The following is a 17,431-nucleotide window of genomic DNA, read 5'->3' on the forward strand; positions in this document are numbered from 1 at the left end:
TCACCCGCTAGTTTGTGGAGAGCACACTTAGGCACTCATGGGCAATAGCACACACTTCAAGTACCTTTCATTTGTCCAGAGCACACTAGAATTACTTTGAAAGTCACACGGCTGTTTTTTGCTGTCCTGACTTCCACCGTGATTGGTTAATTTGGTTATTTTGGGCTTTGCCAGAGTCCATGTGGGGTGTTTCCCATTGGTCGTTCTCGTTCAGAGACAGCCCATTGTTCTCAATTGGTCCATGGTTTCGACCCCCAATGGCGCTATTTACGGAGGGGTACCGTTCACTGTCCGAGGTGTCAAAGCATAGTTAAAACTGTCTGACTTGCCCTCTGCAAGATACTGCTGGCACCTAAATGATTCATTCAATGAATGGTAAAGATAAAACAGTTGTCCATCAGTTAGTTTACGACTCTTTCTAAAAGCATTTTGTCAGTGGGGGAGTTTGTGACCAGAAATCAAGAAGACACAGAGAATGGCTTAAGGCCCCCCCTCTCCCTTTGTATATTGCAATTATGTTATTTTCATACACAGAAAGATATTATGACCCCTCTGATGCTACAAGCACATTCATCAAATCACCTCACAGTCCTGTGTTTCTTCTGGGTCTGACTTCACCGTTCAGGCCAGGTAGCCATAGTGCTGCAATAAACGCAGCATCTGCCTTATTCTTAAATGAATGGCAGTAAGCCTGGCTAGGACAATTTATCCAATTTGTTTAAAAATTAAAGCTCTCAAAATGTATTATATGATTAAATCTAACTAGATTACTGCCTAGTTTTACAAAGAAACTTTCAATTTTTAATAATTTGCTTGCCATATCGTGCTAGTTTTTAGTACATTTCTATATGTCTTGCTGCTACACATTTTTGTACTTTTACACCTTCTGCTATTCATAGTTGGGGCGATGCTCTCTTTCTCTTTGCTTGTTGCCAGCTAGTTGTTAAATGGAAACAGACAGATTAACAGTCTTGCATTCTGAAGCCCCGTTTCATTACAAAAAAGCTGTAGATGATGTCTGCATTGTCTTTCTGCTGCGTTTACATGGCATATCTCGAACTTCCTATGTAACTCTGCTTAAATGCTGGCGGTGCTGATCGCATTTCATGTAGGCCTACACGACTTTCTTGAAGTGTATCATTAAAAATACATGGAGGGAAGCATGCATTTTTTACTTCTAGGGCCTAGGTTTACTCTGATGTATACATTAAATATCCTGACTGTGTCTGATAGCCAGAATCGCAAAAATGATAAAGTTCAACCTAGAACTGCCAAGCAGGTCAAAGTGACCCATGCATTACAATACATGTCTTTTATAAAATATAAAACACAAGATATTCTATTATTTTTGTAAATGTGGCAAACAAGACATGCCCACTTCTAGCACACGTGATTTATTTTTTTTTATTTCAAACTTTTGTTTGTAGGCAGACTACGAGACAGAGATTGCTATGATAGTGGACTTGTCAAGATGTCAGCTTAGTGAAAGCCTAGTTGCTTATTACTCAGTGTACCTGGGAGACGACAATCCTTCGTTTTGTTCCACAAATGCAACTGGGAATATATCAGTAGGAAATATTTAATCTTGAAAGTAGTCATTTTGATTGGAATACGGCGAGCTACACTCAGATGCATACAGCAAAACAAAATGACAGGTAGGATAACAACTTATGTGCCTAATGTGAAACATTTTATATAATCTTTTTTTATATTTTAGAAAAAAACATTTCAGTTTTGCAGGTTTGTATGTACCAGTTTACACATGTTTACACAATAGTGTTCAACGGAACCGCGTCTGTTTACAGCACAGCTCCTGGATGCAGGCTCAGTCAGCTGGCAGACGCGTACGCTCCTCCATAGAGTACAATGCAGCCGTCATACCGGAAGTAGTGTTAAACTTTATTGTTTATGTAGTATTAGAAACAATGATTTCGGTTTTATAGTTTGTGTGTACATATACCCGTTTACACAAGTATATGTACATACCATTTTTTTTGAAATGTGCATTTTATTATATTTCTCTGTTTGTAGTCATGCTGTATATGCACTCATTAAAAAATAAAGCATTTTTGTTTAATTTTATATTTAAATAGTGTTTATGCAATGCAAATGTTAGATATGATGTTCATGAATACAACTTTTCAGTTGTACCCGATAGTATGTCATTTTCATAACGAAGCAGTTTAAAAATGTATTGGTCAAAGTGACCCGCGTGGTGGTTCTAGTGTTAAACCGATTTTACTTTGAATAAAATAACTTTTAAACAGTGCGTGTGAAATAAACAAAAACTGAACTGGATGCGCCTGACAGGCGCGGAATAAATGGACTGCAAAGGGTTGTTGTGCTATCAGAATATCAGTGTACAACTTTGCTGGTTATTGCAGTGTATGCTGGGTATCAAGAGGCTGTCACTTTTAGAAAAGGCTGTCATTTTTAAAAAAAGGTCAACACTTATACAAAAGGTCGTCAAAAAGGCCATCAAAGTTACAAAAAAAAAAAAAAAAAAAAGGTGTGCTCCTAACCAGTGGACCACCAAGCCTCCTAATCAGGGAAGCACAATCTTTCTGCATTCTTTACAAGTACAGTATAAAACAATGGTAAATAGAATTATTAATCATTATACTCATACTTCAATGTTTTTGGTTTTATTTACTAGGCACGGCTGCATTTTAGCTAGAGAAAGTTGAATTTGTTTTCACTGTTTGATGAAAGGGATATATTACTTGCAAAACAAAGGAAGAAAACAAGATTCTACAGAGTGCAAAGCGACAGTTATACTGAATCCCTTTGGATATTTTTTATGTTGGCTTTAATAAAAACATTTATCAATGTTAGTAGTTATTATAGTTTTATCTTGAGGTAAACATTTTAAATGGCACACAATAAATGCAGAGATGGGAAGTAAATGTTGTAATCAAAAGTTTTAAGAATTAAGCCTACTGTTTGTTATTCTGTCCAAACTTATAACAAATAAATAACAGGGGGGGGGGGGGGTCATCAGATTATTCTCCATTTTATTGCAACCGGGGTACCGTTCAGTTGAGCGATAATTGTAAAGGGGTACTTCAGCTAAAACCTCCAGACAGAAAGGATACACCTTCAAGAGAATGCTGACAACCCCTGGCCTACAGTATAAACTATCACGAATAGATAAGGAAAATGTTAACTAATACAATACAAAAAGATTTATTTGAGGTTGTTGAAGGGCACTGGACTCTTAAACCCAGAAGGTCTGACAAACCCCGTCCTACTCTGGCATGACTGCCTGCTGACCAAGGGTTCCCCGCTCTCGCTCTCTCTCTCGGCTGATTCCCGGTCCCGATGGACAGCTTCCGCACTCTTAGCATCTAAGTGGGCAGACCTGAGGAAATAGAGATTATTTTTTTTTTTTTTTTTTTTGGAATACCATGTTCCTTCTCAAATGTGTTTTAATATTAGCTTTTAATAAAGGAAAATGACTGCTTTAATTGATTTTCATGTATATTTCAGTGCAATGTCGTTTCTTCATTGTAATTTTTTTTTTTTTTTTTTTTAACATTTACGTTTTATTTCAATTTCTTCATAAAACAAACAATGTTTTCTGGGGAGAGTAAAAATACATTAACTTTGATTCATGCACTAAGGGTTACCCTTCAATTAATTCACTGTCCAGCATATGGTAAACTGTGCATGCATGACTTAAACTCAGGTGTCAGCTAAGCAGAATATCCCAAAACTGGGCTGAGTTTACGGTTTTTGTATCGACCTGGTGTACCGACCCCGGTATGCCGGCTCTAGCGGTATCGGCGGTTTGTTACAAAGATCCCCTCTCAAATTTAGTGCCGCAGTAAACCATTGATAGACCTAAGTCACGAGGTTGTATTTCCACAATGGGAAAGTTTACATTACGCGCCAGTCGCAACAGCGTCCTGCAGTAGTAACGCCGATTTGACTCACGCTACGGATAGCTGATCATACGAGAAGTACCCACGTGACGAACTTCGTCGTATACAAATTGCTAAGTTTTTGGACGTTATCTAAAAAAATGAAGAGGCCCACAATTTCGTCATTGGGCTGTCTTTATCAGAGCGGTCCAGAATTTGAGACGTTTATCATAAAAACCAAAGCGGCCCATTATTTGGGACAAATGAAAACTGGGGCAATCTATATGTAAAACTGATTACATCAGAGATAAACTAATGCATCCTGTAACAAAACTAATAGTGCGGAAGATATATATTTGATATTAAAATATATTGCACAAATGATTATAGATGCTATTTGAAAGAAATGTACATCACCAAAGAAAGCCAATTCTTACATTCGTGCAGAACATGATAATTAACATAAGACTAAAATCACCCATAGTTTGTTATATTAATACAGCAAAATTCCACAATATATTTTAATTGAAGGGTTGTGGAAAGCAGATTCCTAGCTCTCTCTCTCTCTGATCGCAATGTTAAAAATGCCTGCAAGCTTTCCCACTCGTATGGCAACCTATTCATGTGACAGACATGAACCAATTATGCGGGTCTATCCCAAAATCAAGTGTCATGGGAAACTGGTAGACCGTGAAATAAGTAGGCCATCGCCTTACTGCACATGTGCGAATTTTTTAATTTAAAAAAGGGAGGATACATGCCAGCAATTTATGTCTGTGAACTTTAACATTTGAACACCATGTCTATTTATTTATTTAAAAACCCTGTCTTTATTTTAATTGTTGAACCATCGCCGTCTATTTTAAATGTGTTACCATTAAATCGTAAAATACAATAAACTGTTTTAAACTTAAAAAAACAAAATCTTTATTAAAACCTGCATTTTATGTGCCGAATATTTCGCCAATGTACACTACAGACATCGTATATGATATAGTCAAATGATACTTTATACTGTTTTTTTTATTTTTATTTTTTTTAAATCATTCAACTCATAGTGGTTAACTTTATCTTACCAACCTGTTTACTAAGACATGGTAAACTCTCACAGAATAACCCAAGAGAAACGCTGATGGCAAAAGTTTAAAAAAAAATAAAATTAAAAAAAAGTTACTATTTTACTTGTCCAAAGGCCAGGAACTCTGTGTGTGTGTGTGTGTGTGTGTCTGTATGTGTACATTGGTGACACACCGGGGTACGTGTCACTTGCAGGACAGTCTTCATTGTCTTTCATTGGAGTAAAATACTCACAGGACCACAGAAATTAAATAAAACAGTACAGTGCCTGTATATTTATTTATTTGTACAAAACAAAACACCCAAAACACACTCACTTCACTCTTCCCCTTTATTTTCCACTGGGTAGCTAAGCTACTTACCAGTTTTAAACTTGTTCCACCGTATTTATTTATTTATTTATTTATTTTACTTTTCTCCCCCAGCTCAACCCTGAAAAAAGATCATTTCCTTTTATTGTCAACCAGTCCAGCCACTTACAAAACTAACACCTCTTAAAAACACCAGCAGCTGTGCTGGTTTACATTTCAATTACACCCTATGCACTCCTGGCCCTTGTAGTTTCTTTAGTAACTGCCATTTTTGTAGGCCCTATTAACTACAACTCCCGCATTGTCTCTTGGGAGATGTAGTCTTTCCCTGCTCAATCCGGTACTTTCCAGTGTCCCGGTCCTGTATAACGTAATATGCTAGGACCCACATATTTGACATCCGTGACCAGCCCACATTTATGGTCACATAATATATAGGGTAAGTGTACCCATTAAGCCCACCACCACTTACGATCAACAGTTTAAAAAAGAAAAATCCTAATTTTGTGTGTGTTTTTTTTTCCCAATCTTGATGAATCGAGTGGGTTGGTCTACTTATCTTACTTTTATTTGAAGCCAATCAGAGTTTTTGTTCTTAAGATATAGATAGAGATATGAGTGAGAGAGAGAGATAGATAGATACACACTTCTCTCCATACTTCCTGGCGGCCAAGTTGAAAGGCACAATAAAACTTCAGGTCTCCAAGTAACCAAAGAAAACTATTTTACATATTTTTTTTTTCTGGCTTTAAAAAGGTAAGTATTAATGCTTTTTGTAAATTTAAGAGATTAATGTTCTGAACTGTAGTTAGAAAATCTGTGTAATTAGTACTTTTATAAGTAATACTATCACCTACAAAGCTGGGTTATCTGAAATTTTAGAAATTAAACATGTGATAGGCTTCAGGATTAGTCATATGGTATTATACTTAAAAGAAAAAAGCCTAAAATTCTGCATATCCCATACCTTCTGCTGAATTTCTTACTTTATCATAAAATGAAAAAGACATTAGCAATATTTTATATGCTTTTCTGCAATTTTATGTTTTATCAAGGTGGGCTTAAAAGGTATATGAACACTTCAGATCACAATACCACTGCACATTTCATTGTGCTCTGTACTCAATTTAATAATTTATCCCTCAATGACCATAAATAAATACAATTATATCTGAAGTAAGATGTCTTGTATTTGTATTTTAGATTTAATTAGAAGAGTAAACTAAATTATATAATTCTACCTTATAATTAATAAATGGTGTTGCACCCATTAAGCCCATTTAGGTAAATCCAAACTAAACCCATTTTAAAGCCACGTATTTTACTTTAAGGTACTAAAACTAATCAAAATCACCTGCAATGTATATATTTTTTTAATTTCTAAATTTACATGCCCTTCAATGTTGGAGGCGTGTTGCACCAACCTATCACTGCTAGCCAGGAAGTAACAGTGTAGGTTAAGTGCTTGATTGAAATATCCAACTCATTTGCCAATTCATATTTCTAGAAATATTAGTTTAGTTTATAGTTCTTTTTAAATCATGTAGGTACTACAGTAGCTCATTGGGTTTGGGGGCTTACTAAAGATGACCTTCTAGATCTGTAGCCAACAACACTGAAACTTTGTTTACCAACCAGAGACACGGAAGGAAGTGGTACGCCAGGTTCATGAGAGATCATCCAGAGTGATCTCTCTCATGAAACACTGGAGCACTGGTTTAATGAAATCCTTACAAATGCACTGAATGAAAACAATGTCCATGACAAACCTCAAAACATATTTAATATATATGATACTGGCTTAATCATAGACCCTGCATCTGCATATTATGTCAGAATGGTCCAGAATTAGCAAAGTATGCTGTGTCTGATCATGGCTGGATGGTGAAGTCACTGAAGAGTCCTCCAAGGTCTCAGATATGAAGTTTTCTATTTTTCCAGTCCTCCCTCTAAAACTAGCTCTAAAAGCAAAGGAACAAAATGTGCTCCTCTTGAGGCTCCCATCTCTTCTAAATCATCTTACAACCCCTGGACAAAGCTGTGTCTGGAGAGGTAAAACAGGGGAGGATGAAGCTATGATGTCATGCACGTGTCAGCTGTGACAAGATCAGAAAGATTTTCCATCGACGCTGAAGGACGTGTGTGACGTGGCTTTAAAGTCGCACAATTTGGTAAATGAAATCGGTTTGTATTTATTTTTAAAAAAACCTGTAGTAATGAGCAGTGTGTAAAGGGAAATAATTTATTCATCTAAATAGGTTTTCATATTTTAAAAAGCTAATTCTGAATCGCAACCTTTACAAAAAGGAAACAGTAAACACTGGGCTTAAAAGGAACATACGTGGGCTTAAAAGGTACATGGTCCCTATTAAGACCAGTCCATATTTAGCTCATATTTTGAAAGTTATTTTTTTGTCAAAAATAATATTAGTTTATAGTCATGAAGCAGAAAATCAATTAATCTTTAAATTTACACCACTCTTAACCATCAGGAAGAGCTAAATATCTAAAAAAAAAAAAAAAAAAGGGTTCAAACTAGATTTGGTGGTCTTAAAAGGTACGCTTACCCTAATTGTCCATAAATCCAAGATTACTGAATTGTAGGACATTTTCCCTGAATATAATAATACAAGAACATGTATAAATGATATAACTGGACTAAATTAATGAAACTGCTGTATCTTAGGAAAAAAGACCCCTTGATTCCTGGCAGAAATACTGAACTGAAGATGACCAGGGCTAGGAGGGAGGCATCTGGACTGGGAGAGGCTGAAAGGAAAGTGAAGAGACTGAGAAACTGCAAACACAAGCGGTTTGGTGAAAGGAAGACAAAGTATAGATGTCAACCAGTCCCAACTGCAACAACAAGCTGCTGGATAAAAGGAAGCAGATAAAGGATGAATCTCTAAGATTCGTGAGTTGAAAAGGCAAGATACACAAATGATCTCATGAATGTGGCTACTCAGCAGAGTGAAAAGACAAAAAATCAAAGCGAAATTGAACTGAACTTGGTGCTGTCACTCTGCTAAGCAAAGCTGCAACTCCGGGACTCTGCTTGGACGGACCCAAGACGAGGAATCAAGCTGCAAGCGCGTCAACGACCACAAGCAATGAGACCGAGGCCCGGCAAGAAGACTGCCGTAAAACTTGTGTCTGCTGTACACATAAGCCCCACAGTATCCAAAGAAACTGCCCTGCTACCTGCTAGCGAAAGATTCAACGAAGTGCATAGAGCAGACAGGCGCTGTTGTGGATCCTATACCGAGGACTAGAGACTTTGTTGCAGCTGTTTGTTGATTCTATCGAGAATTGAAACCTTGTTGCTAAGTTTCGATCCAAACGTGGGATTGAAGACTTCGTTGCTGAGGAGAGTTTGTACTGGACACTTCAACAGATTGAGTTTCCAAACCAGTGGACCAAAAGTCTAAGCTTCAAGGAACCCCTGAGTATAATTCCAGTTGCATTTTCCTTTCATAGAACTAAATTGATTGTAACACATTCATATAGAATTGAACTATTAATTATTTAGTTTGCACACTTTGCGTGCAAAATAACTTAGTGAAACTTGATGAAATAACTATAAGTAATCTACCTCACTGTTATATGAAGAATTTCTTAAAGTAAACTTGCCATATACTTAATCTATGTAACACTAATAAGCTTACTGTGATATATTCTTAAGATTGTCAGTATTATCTCAGATGTACTCTGTGCATTGGATGTGGGTGTGTTTGTGAGCGAGTGACTAGCTACCTCACAGCCTGCTTGCTGCTGCTGATGTGTTAGGAGACAGGCGATGTCATATTTCAACTGCCTTCAGTCAAGCACGAATGTAGTGAAAGTTTTTTAATTGTGTTTTGTGTTTGGAGACTAAGATTTACTTTGACTTTTCTGATTTCTGTTTATTACTTGTGTACTTAATAAAATACTACTATTGATTAACCATTCCTTGTGTCTGCATGTGAATGCGTTCATAGTAAATCCTCGATCTCTGAAACATGTCAATTTAAAATATTATTGAGAGAACTAATCAACCCAGACATTATATTATCAATTATTGAATTATTCCTACAGAATATTCACAAAAATCAACTTAACTATGACATGAAAAAAGTCAAATGTGTCCAACCAACAAGAAGCCGACTTCAAATCATTATTTTAAACTTTTGGTAAACAAAGAGAGATTGGTGCAAAAGTTCCCTACGATCGATTGATAGTAGTATTGTGGGAAATAAAATACTAAAATTTCCAGTCACCAGTTCTGGCCTATGATCTAACTGTGACCGTTGTACATAATGTACATTTTTATTTCCTGCGTGCAGTACCTTACACTTTTCTCTATTAAATGTCATTTGCCATGTGTCTGCCCAGTTCTCAATCTTGTCTAGATCATTTTGAATGACCTTTGCTGCTGCAACAGTGTTTGCCACTCCTCCTACTTTTGTGTCGTCTGCAAATTTAACAAGTTTGCTTACTATACCAGAATCTAAATCATTAATGTAGATTAGGAATAGCAGAGGACCTAATACTGATCCCTGTGGTACACCGCTGGTTACCACACTCCATTCTGAGGTTTTTCCTCTAATCAGTACTTTCTGTTTTCTACATGTTAACCACTCCCTAATCCATGTACATGTGTTTCCTTGAATCCCAACTGCATTCAGTTTGAGAATTAATCTTTTGTGCGGGACTTTGTCAAAAGCTTTCTGGAAATCTAAATAAACCATGTCATATGCTTTGCAATTATCCATTATCGATGTTGCATCCTCAAAAAAATCAAGCAAGTTAGTTAGGCACGATCTCCCTTTCCTAAAACCATGTTGACTGTCTCCCAGTACCCTGTTACCATATAGGTAATTTTCCATTTTGGATCTTATTATAGTTTCCATAAGTTTGCATATAATAGAAGTCAGGCTTACTGGTCTGTAGTTACCTGGTTCAGTTTTGTTTCCCTTTTTGTGGATCGGTATTACGTTTGCAATTTTCCAGTCTGTCGGTACCACCCCTGTGTCAAGAGACTGCTGCATGATCTTGGTTAGCGGTTTGTAAATTACTTCTTTCATTTCTTTGAGTACTACTGGGAGGATCTCATCCGGCCCAGGGGATTTGTTTATTTTAAGAGCTCCTAGTCCCTTTAACACTTCTGCCTCAGTTATGCTAAAGTTATTTAAAACTGGATAGGAACTGGATGACATGTGGGGCATGTTGTCAGTATCTTCCTTTGTAAAAACTTGTGAAAAGTAATCATTTAACATATTTGCTATTTTTTTTTCTTCCTCTACGATTTTGCCATTTGTATCTCTTAAACATTTAATCTCCTCTTTGAATGTTCTCTTGCTGTTGTAATATTGGAAAAACATTTTGGAATTGGTTTTAGCTCCCTTAGCAATGTTCATTTCTATTTCTCTCTTGGCCTTTCTAACTTCCTTTTTGACTTGCGTTTGCAGTTCTGTGTACTCTTTCTGCGTACTTTCTTTTTGGTCCTTTTTTAATGCTCTGTAAAGTGCCTTTTTTCGCTGAATATTTTTTTTAATTGATCTATTAAACCATTTTGGCAATTTAGTTTTACATTTAGATTTGTCTACTTTAGGGATGTAATTGTTTTGCGCCTCTAGTACTACATTTTTGAAGAACAACCATCCTTCTTCTGTGGGTGTTTTCTCTATTTTACTCCAATCTACTTCTGTTAGTCTCTGTTTCATGCCTTCATAGTTTGCTTTTCTAAAATTGTAAACCTTAACTTTAGTCATTACTTTTGGGGATTTAAAAAACACTTCAAATGAGACCATGTTATGGTCTGAGTTTGCCAGTGGTTCTCTGACCTCTGTTTTAGTTATTCTATCTTCGTTATTTGAAAAGACTAAATCAAGGCATGCCTCCCCTCTAGTGGGTGCCTTCACAAATTGTGTTAGGAAGCAGTCATTTGTCATTTCCACCATTTCTATTTCATCCTTCGCGCTACCCATTTTATTTGGGGGAAGTTGAAATCCCCCATTAGTATGGCTTCTCCTTTGCTACACACATTTCTAATGTCATTGTATAACAGATTATTGTGCTCACCGTCTGAATCTGGCGGTCTATAGCATGCTCCTATTATTATGCCTTTTGAATTTTTGTCTGTTATTCTGACCCATATTGATTCGGTTTTATTTTCTTTGTCCAGGTTTAACACCTGGGCTTCAAGACTGTTTCTTATGTATAGCGCTACCCCTCCTCCTCTTCTGTCCTGCCTGTCTTTCCTATACAGTGTATACCCACAAATATTATATTCGTCCCCATCACTCTCAGATAACCACGTTTCTGTAACACCTATCACATCATAGTTACCTGTTAGTGCAGTAGCTTCAAGTTCTAGAATTTTGTTTCTGATGCTTCTAGCATTTAGATAAATACATTTAATGGTTGTCTTACCTGAGTTGTTGTTCTTGTTTTGATGCGGTCTCCCTTCTGTTTTTTTGTTGATTTCTCCCCCCTTCCTTTCTAGTTTAAATGCTTCCGAACCTGCTCGAGGATCTTTTCTCCGAGTAGACTAGTTCCCTTGTTATTTAAATGCAGTCCATCCCGTCTATACAGATACTCCTCGTTGTAGAATGTGGTCCAATGATCAAGATAGGTGAAGCCTTCCCGTGTGCACCACGTCTTCAGCCATTGGTTTTGATTTATTATTTCCAGCTGTCCATATGGTCCTTTGCAAGGTGCGGGTAGTATACCAGAAAATACCACAGTTTTGGTTTTCTCTTTTAATTTCCTTCCTAGCTCTCTGAATTTGTTTTGCAGGGATTTTGGTCTGTCTCTTCCAATGTTGTTTGTACCGATGTGGACGACTACTACCGGGTCGTCTCCTGTTCGTTCTAGGAGCCTGTCCACGTTTTCAGTGATGTGCTTGACCGAGGCTCCCGGAAGGCAGCACACTGTTGTAGTAAGGGGGTCCAAACTGCGAACTGAACTTGCTGTGTTTCTCAATATGGAGTCCCCAACAATCATGACCTCCCTTCTTTTTGCTGTCTGGTCACCACTGTCAATGGGGTCCTGGATGTTGTTCCTTTCATTCTCTTGTTGTTGGTTTTGCTCATCAAAATTCTGAAGTGACTCAAATTTGTTGGTTGTTTTGATTTCTGGTGGTTGTGTTTGACGAAGTTTCTTTTTTTCCCTGCTTCTGCCTACCTGAACCCAGCTGTTCTGACCTTCTATCTCCCTGGTGGCTTTCAGTCTGTTAGGGGTGATGCAGACTTCCATGAATTGTGGGTGTGCCAGTTCCTCAAGATCCTGTTGCTGTCTCACTTCTTCCAGCTCCATTTCTAGCATACTTACTAGTTTATGCAAATCCTGGATCGCGCGGCACTTTACGCACACTTGGTTTAGCTCCGCTGGGTTTTCTCGGATTTCCCACATCAAGCAGGTGTCACAGATTACTGGCTTGAAGACCATGTTGAGTTTTTTTTTTTTTTTTTTAAGTTTAGTTTCATCTGCAGCCGTCAACCTGCTTTCAAACTGCTTCGAAACTGCTCTGTACTTTTCCACGCCTGTACTTCCCCCACTCGCTGTCGCTTCCACTCGCTGTCGCTGGGAAGTCTGCCTCGTTTAACTGCGTTGTTCTGCTGTGCTGTTGGCTCCTCCCCTCGCCCGTGTCTCAAAACGGCGCTGAATTTGAATCAGCTGCTCCGAGTTTCAGCTTGTTTGTTATCAGAAAAACACACGCGGCTGTTTGACTTTGAGCTGCTGCTGTGTTTCCCCAATGTCCTCTGTTTTCTGATTAAAGCAATTCAAGATGCAATTTCTCCTTTCTGCTTCGCAACTGCTCTGTACTTTTCCACGCCTGTACTTCTCCCACTCGCTGTCGCTTCCACTCGCTGTCGCTGGGAAGACTGCCTCGTTTAACTGCGTTGTTCTGCTGTGCTGTTACACCTTCATGTTATTTATGATGAGTCAAGGCTTTTGGAAATTCATATTGACCAGGCACAATACTTACTAAGTCAAGAATATCTCTTTATGATGGGCTACAGAGTTGTGTCCTGTTCCAGTCTTTTTCTGATAGGCACAGTCACAAGACCTTTGTCCAAATTTTAAATATACAGGACAACCACTTGATAACAGTTTCAAATATATAACTGCAAGCCCTGATGCTTTATTCTATGTATGGAGCAGAGACGGGAGGACACTAAACTAGCTAATGGTTAAGTAACTGACACTTTCATTGTATTTAGTAATTGCTTCAAATGTAACACTGTGTTCTCACTGGTTTGGTGACGCTGCCCGTTTGACTTTTTAAAGTACATTCACTATGAATATATGAAAGTACATTTATTTTCTGTCTACTTAATACATTTTAAATGGTTTACATGGGAGATAGTGGTTGGGTGTGTTCCGTCTATAGCATTTTTCAGTCTTAAAAATATTTGGGGGAACTAAAAAAAATGTGTGTGTGTTTGGAATGTGTCGTGTAGGCGGGCATTGCCAATATTTATAAAGTTGCTTTCAGCTTCTTTCAATTTACTGTGAATAGGCCTTTTTTTTTTTCTTTACAGTTTTTCACACTGAAATCATACTTATCAGCGCCGTGCATTTGGTTACTATGGCAACGCGATCAAACAAATACCGACTTCATGATTGGTGTTTGAGTCATACTACTGTACAATGACCTAGCGAGCCAGCGATATGTATGATGTTATAATTTATTAATAGTTTGAAGGCATCCGTGGTTTTAAAACTTCATAATTATTCCTACATATTAAAGCAATACAGAAACTTGTGTTTTGTCTAAGGTTTGCCGTTAACTTTTCTCCCGTGTATAAGATTTTGAAATTGCTTCATTAGCGTGTCAATATAATTGAAAGTCTTACAAAACTTGAAAAATGTTGCTTAATGTCACTCAGGGCTGTTTTAATATATATATTTTTGTCTGCTTGTTACGTTTTTTGCAGCCAACGCAATATCTTTGTTTAGCTGTACACGAGAATGCAGTGAAAATGAAAGCAGACATATTTAGCTGGAAACAAGGTATTCTCAGCACAGCTAAGATTTTAGTTTTGGTTTGAAGGCAGCACGAGCTTAGCTTGATTTTTAATTTTTGCTTGTCAGACGCCCTTATGCAGGGCGAGTTACAGAGGTAAAAAATTATTACAATACAGTTTGTTTGGGGATTTTTTTAGTTTCTGTTTATATGAAACGGTTTTTGCAGTTATTGTGCAGTGTGTTTGTTTCTGTAGGTTGTATGCACATGTGCTTTGTATTTGTAGTGTATTCGTGCAACAACGGTTATAAACTGCAAAATACGTTTGCCTTGCTTCACTCTGCGCCATACATTCTCTTTCTTGGCTACTTTGTTCTGCTCAAACCCCGGGGGATATTTGATGTATTCATAGTTTTAATTGATTTAAATCATGTTTGTAATATAAACAATTTCCTATGACGTCAGACCTTAGGTACTTGCCCATCCACCCGATGTTGGGGCCATCCCAAATTTCCATTCCTGGCTAGGCCCCTGCTTAGAACATGTTGATGTTAATTTGCAAATGGGAAGCAGTGACTGAGGCTTGTTAGCCATAGCCAATGCTCTTGCTCTTTGCAAAAAGGAAGATACAATGATTTATACTTGGATCCAGCACCAGAGGAGGGAACGTTTATTGCTTTAAATTTGGAAGGCTAGAAATGTTCCCACATGTTAAAAAGAGAAGCAAATGTTAGTTAGTTATTTCGTTTATTCCTTTAAGGAAACTCTTTGTAGGAAGATCCAGTCTGCATTATGGGGTCTGGCTTAACATTGCAAGGGTTGGTTCAGTTATTTAACTTGTATTATTAATTTACTAATGCATTTGTAATTCATGCACACTATAGCTGAACATTATTTTACAAACAAAACTGCAATTTTCAAAACACCGTCCTTTGAGTTATGTGAGATGTCTTTGTTCAAGTAAAGTTCACATTTTATTCCCCCCATTTGAACAAAAAAGAAAGGATTTGTGTTACTCAATATTAACATCCCACTCTGATGGCGAATACCTTGACGTGGTGATTGGGCTTTTCACACAAGCTGGCCTTTTAATCCACTTGCAAATAATGTATTTAAGTTTTGTATTTCTTGTTTTTATAACTGATGTAATTTATTACACTGCTAGGGGATCACAAAATATCTTACAATCCTTAGTATTGCATTGCAGCGCATATAAAACTTACTCATTAACATTAAAAGGTGTATTATGAAGCCAGCCCTTCCGTCGTGTTTTACCGGTCAGCTAATTAACTTTCTTTTACTCAACTTGAGCTACACCATAAGCGAACAGCCACAGAACTATATTACAACACTAGAACCGTCACGGCCCTGATGCTTGTGTGCTGGAATGCGTGTGTTGTAATGTGTGGTTTATTTATTGCAACAAATAACTTAATACAGTATATAGTTCTGTGCGCACAGCCCTTAACAGCGTCGCCTCTCCCAGCCCACTGCAAGCAGTTTGAGTGGCAAGTTTCGAAACGACTGTGTTTGTTGGGGAGGTGAGTAGACCTTATCCGTCTGTATAAAAATCATATTATTTAAGTAATTTATTTACTACAAACCCTGTCATGAAATTAACATGTTTGTTTAAATCACAAATGCGTACTACTATAAGCAGAACACGTGTTTTATCCATCAAACATGTATACAATATGATTATATACATATCCGTATTTTTTCTACATTCAGTCAAAAACTTTTTTCAGTGCGTGTGTGGTTTATTTATTGCAACCAATCGTCTTTGTATTACCCCTTCTTAATATAGTTTAGTGGAAATTCTCTATCAATAAAAGTCCATGTCAATATTGAAGAATATATATTTTTTTTTATATCGGCAAATGTATATTAAAGCGCTTTGTGATGGACGTCCACTATGAAGGGCGCTATATAAAATAAAGCTTGATTGCTTTATGTATTAAACGTGTTTTATCAATTACAATCAAATGATCGTATTGTTATCGTGAATTTAAAACAAACATACGTGCAAATGATATAAAATCACGTTTCATCTGCAGTGCTACTCACCCCTACTGAATTATTATTATTCCCTGAACACTAATAATAACACTTATTAGTACAGCTCTTATAAACGTTTACTATAGAACAACACATTGCAAACTTAATGCTGCATATTGAAAACAAACTAATTTAAAACAATTGTTAAAAACAGTTTAATAAATATTAGTCATTGAATAATCGTTCAACTATGTTTCAAACAAATATTTACAATTCACCCTTGCGGAATTATTATTTGCTGAACCAAAAACACGACAACACTTCAGCTCTGTTTACCATATAAAATGCATTGCAAACTTGTGTTAATGATGCATTATTTAAACCACTACGATACAACATACTTAAAAAGTGTTAAATGCACAGTATAACTATTTGAAAAATACAATAAAACTATCCATGTAGTTAGCGGTAAAATTTCTATTCCTGCGCACGCCCGTCTGCCGTGTACTTAGTTCAAGAAACTAAATATTTATGAAAAGCTCACCTGCGGCAGCTACATGAACCCAGCAGAGAATCCTGAGTACAATCATTTGGATCATCTTTGGTACCTTAGCCTTCAGCAGAAAGCAATGATCTTAAATCCTATACTCGGTTATAAACAGTGTAGTGTGGTATGTACACGCGAAATATTCCACTTTTTGCCAACCAGGAACTGAATAATCTGCTTTTAACGCAGTCTAGAATTTTGTGATTGGCTACACAAACGTGGTTCTGCCAATAAGAAGTGAGCATCTGGGTAAAACGTTTGTCAGGTTTGTGTCTCTGAAGTGAAACAAACTACTATACCATCGATATACATAGAAGGGGTACTCGGACACGCCCACGTAAACGCCAAGAAGCACTATGCAAACCGGACGGCCATATTGCCTGGGAAAGGAACTTCTTTCAAGGGCCCTACCAAATTCACGATACGTTTTCGTAAATTTCAGTCCTAACATTTTAAAAATGTAAAATTTCAAGGCTTAAGCTGTTTAATTTTTAAATTTTACGGTGGTGTAACAGAGTATGAACATGTAGTTAAAACGGCAAAATGTAAACATTTAAGCTCTGAAGTTAACAAAAGCATGAGATTAAAGTAGAAGTGCTAAAACTGAAATCCAGAGGATCTCTCGATGATTGTTGCGTTTCTGTTATTGTTGTTTTTTTTGTTTTTAACTGTTCTGGTTATAAAA

At 37.1% G+C, this 17,431-nt stretch overlaps 1 protein-coding gene across 2 annotated transcripts in view; it reads right to left on the reverse strand.

The window, feature by feature from the left end:
- The window catches only part of LOC121294141 (major histocompatibility complex class I-related gene protein-like), a 63,598-nt gene extending 46,593 nt beyond the window's left edge, over positions 1–17,005 (reverse strand). For both annotated transcript variants that reach the window (XM_041217732.1, XM_041217730.1), the window contains exon 1: positions 16,744–17,005. In XM_041217732.1, the coding sequence (XP_041073666.1) occupies positions 16,744–16,798 (55 nt within the window). In that variant the 5' untranslated portion in view covers positions 16,799–17,005. The remainder of the gene's footprint in view (positions 1–16,743) is intronic.
- Positions 17,006–17,431: the final 426 nt, after the last annotated feature.

Source organism: Polyodon spathula, chromosome 18, assembly GCF_017654505.1.
Source record: "Polyodon spathula isolate WHYD16114869_AA chromosome 18, ASM1765450v1, whole genome shotgun sequence".
In the NCBI taxonomy this organism is placed as follows: Eukaryota; Metazoa; Chordata; class Actinopteri; order Acipenseriformes; family Polyodontidae; genus Polyodon; species Polyodon spathula.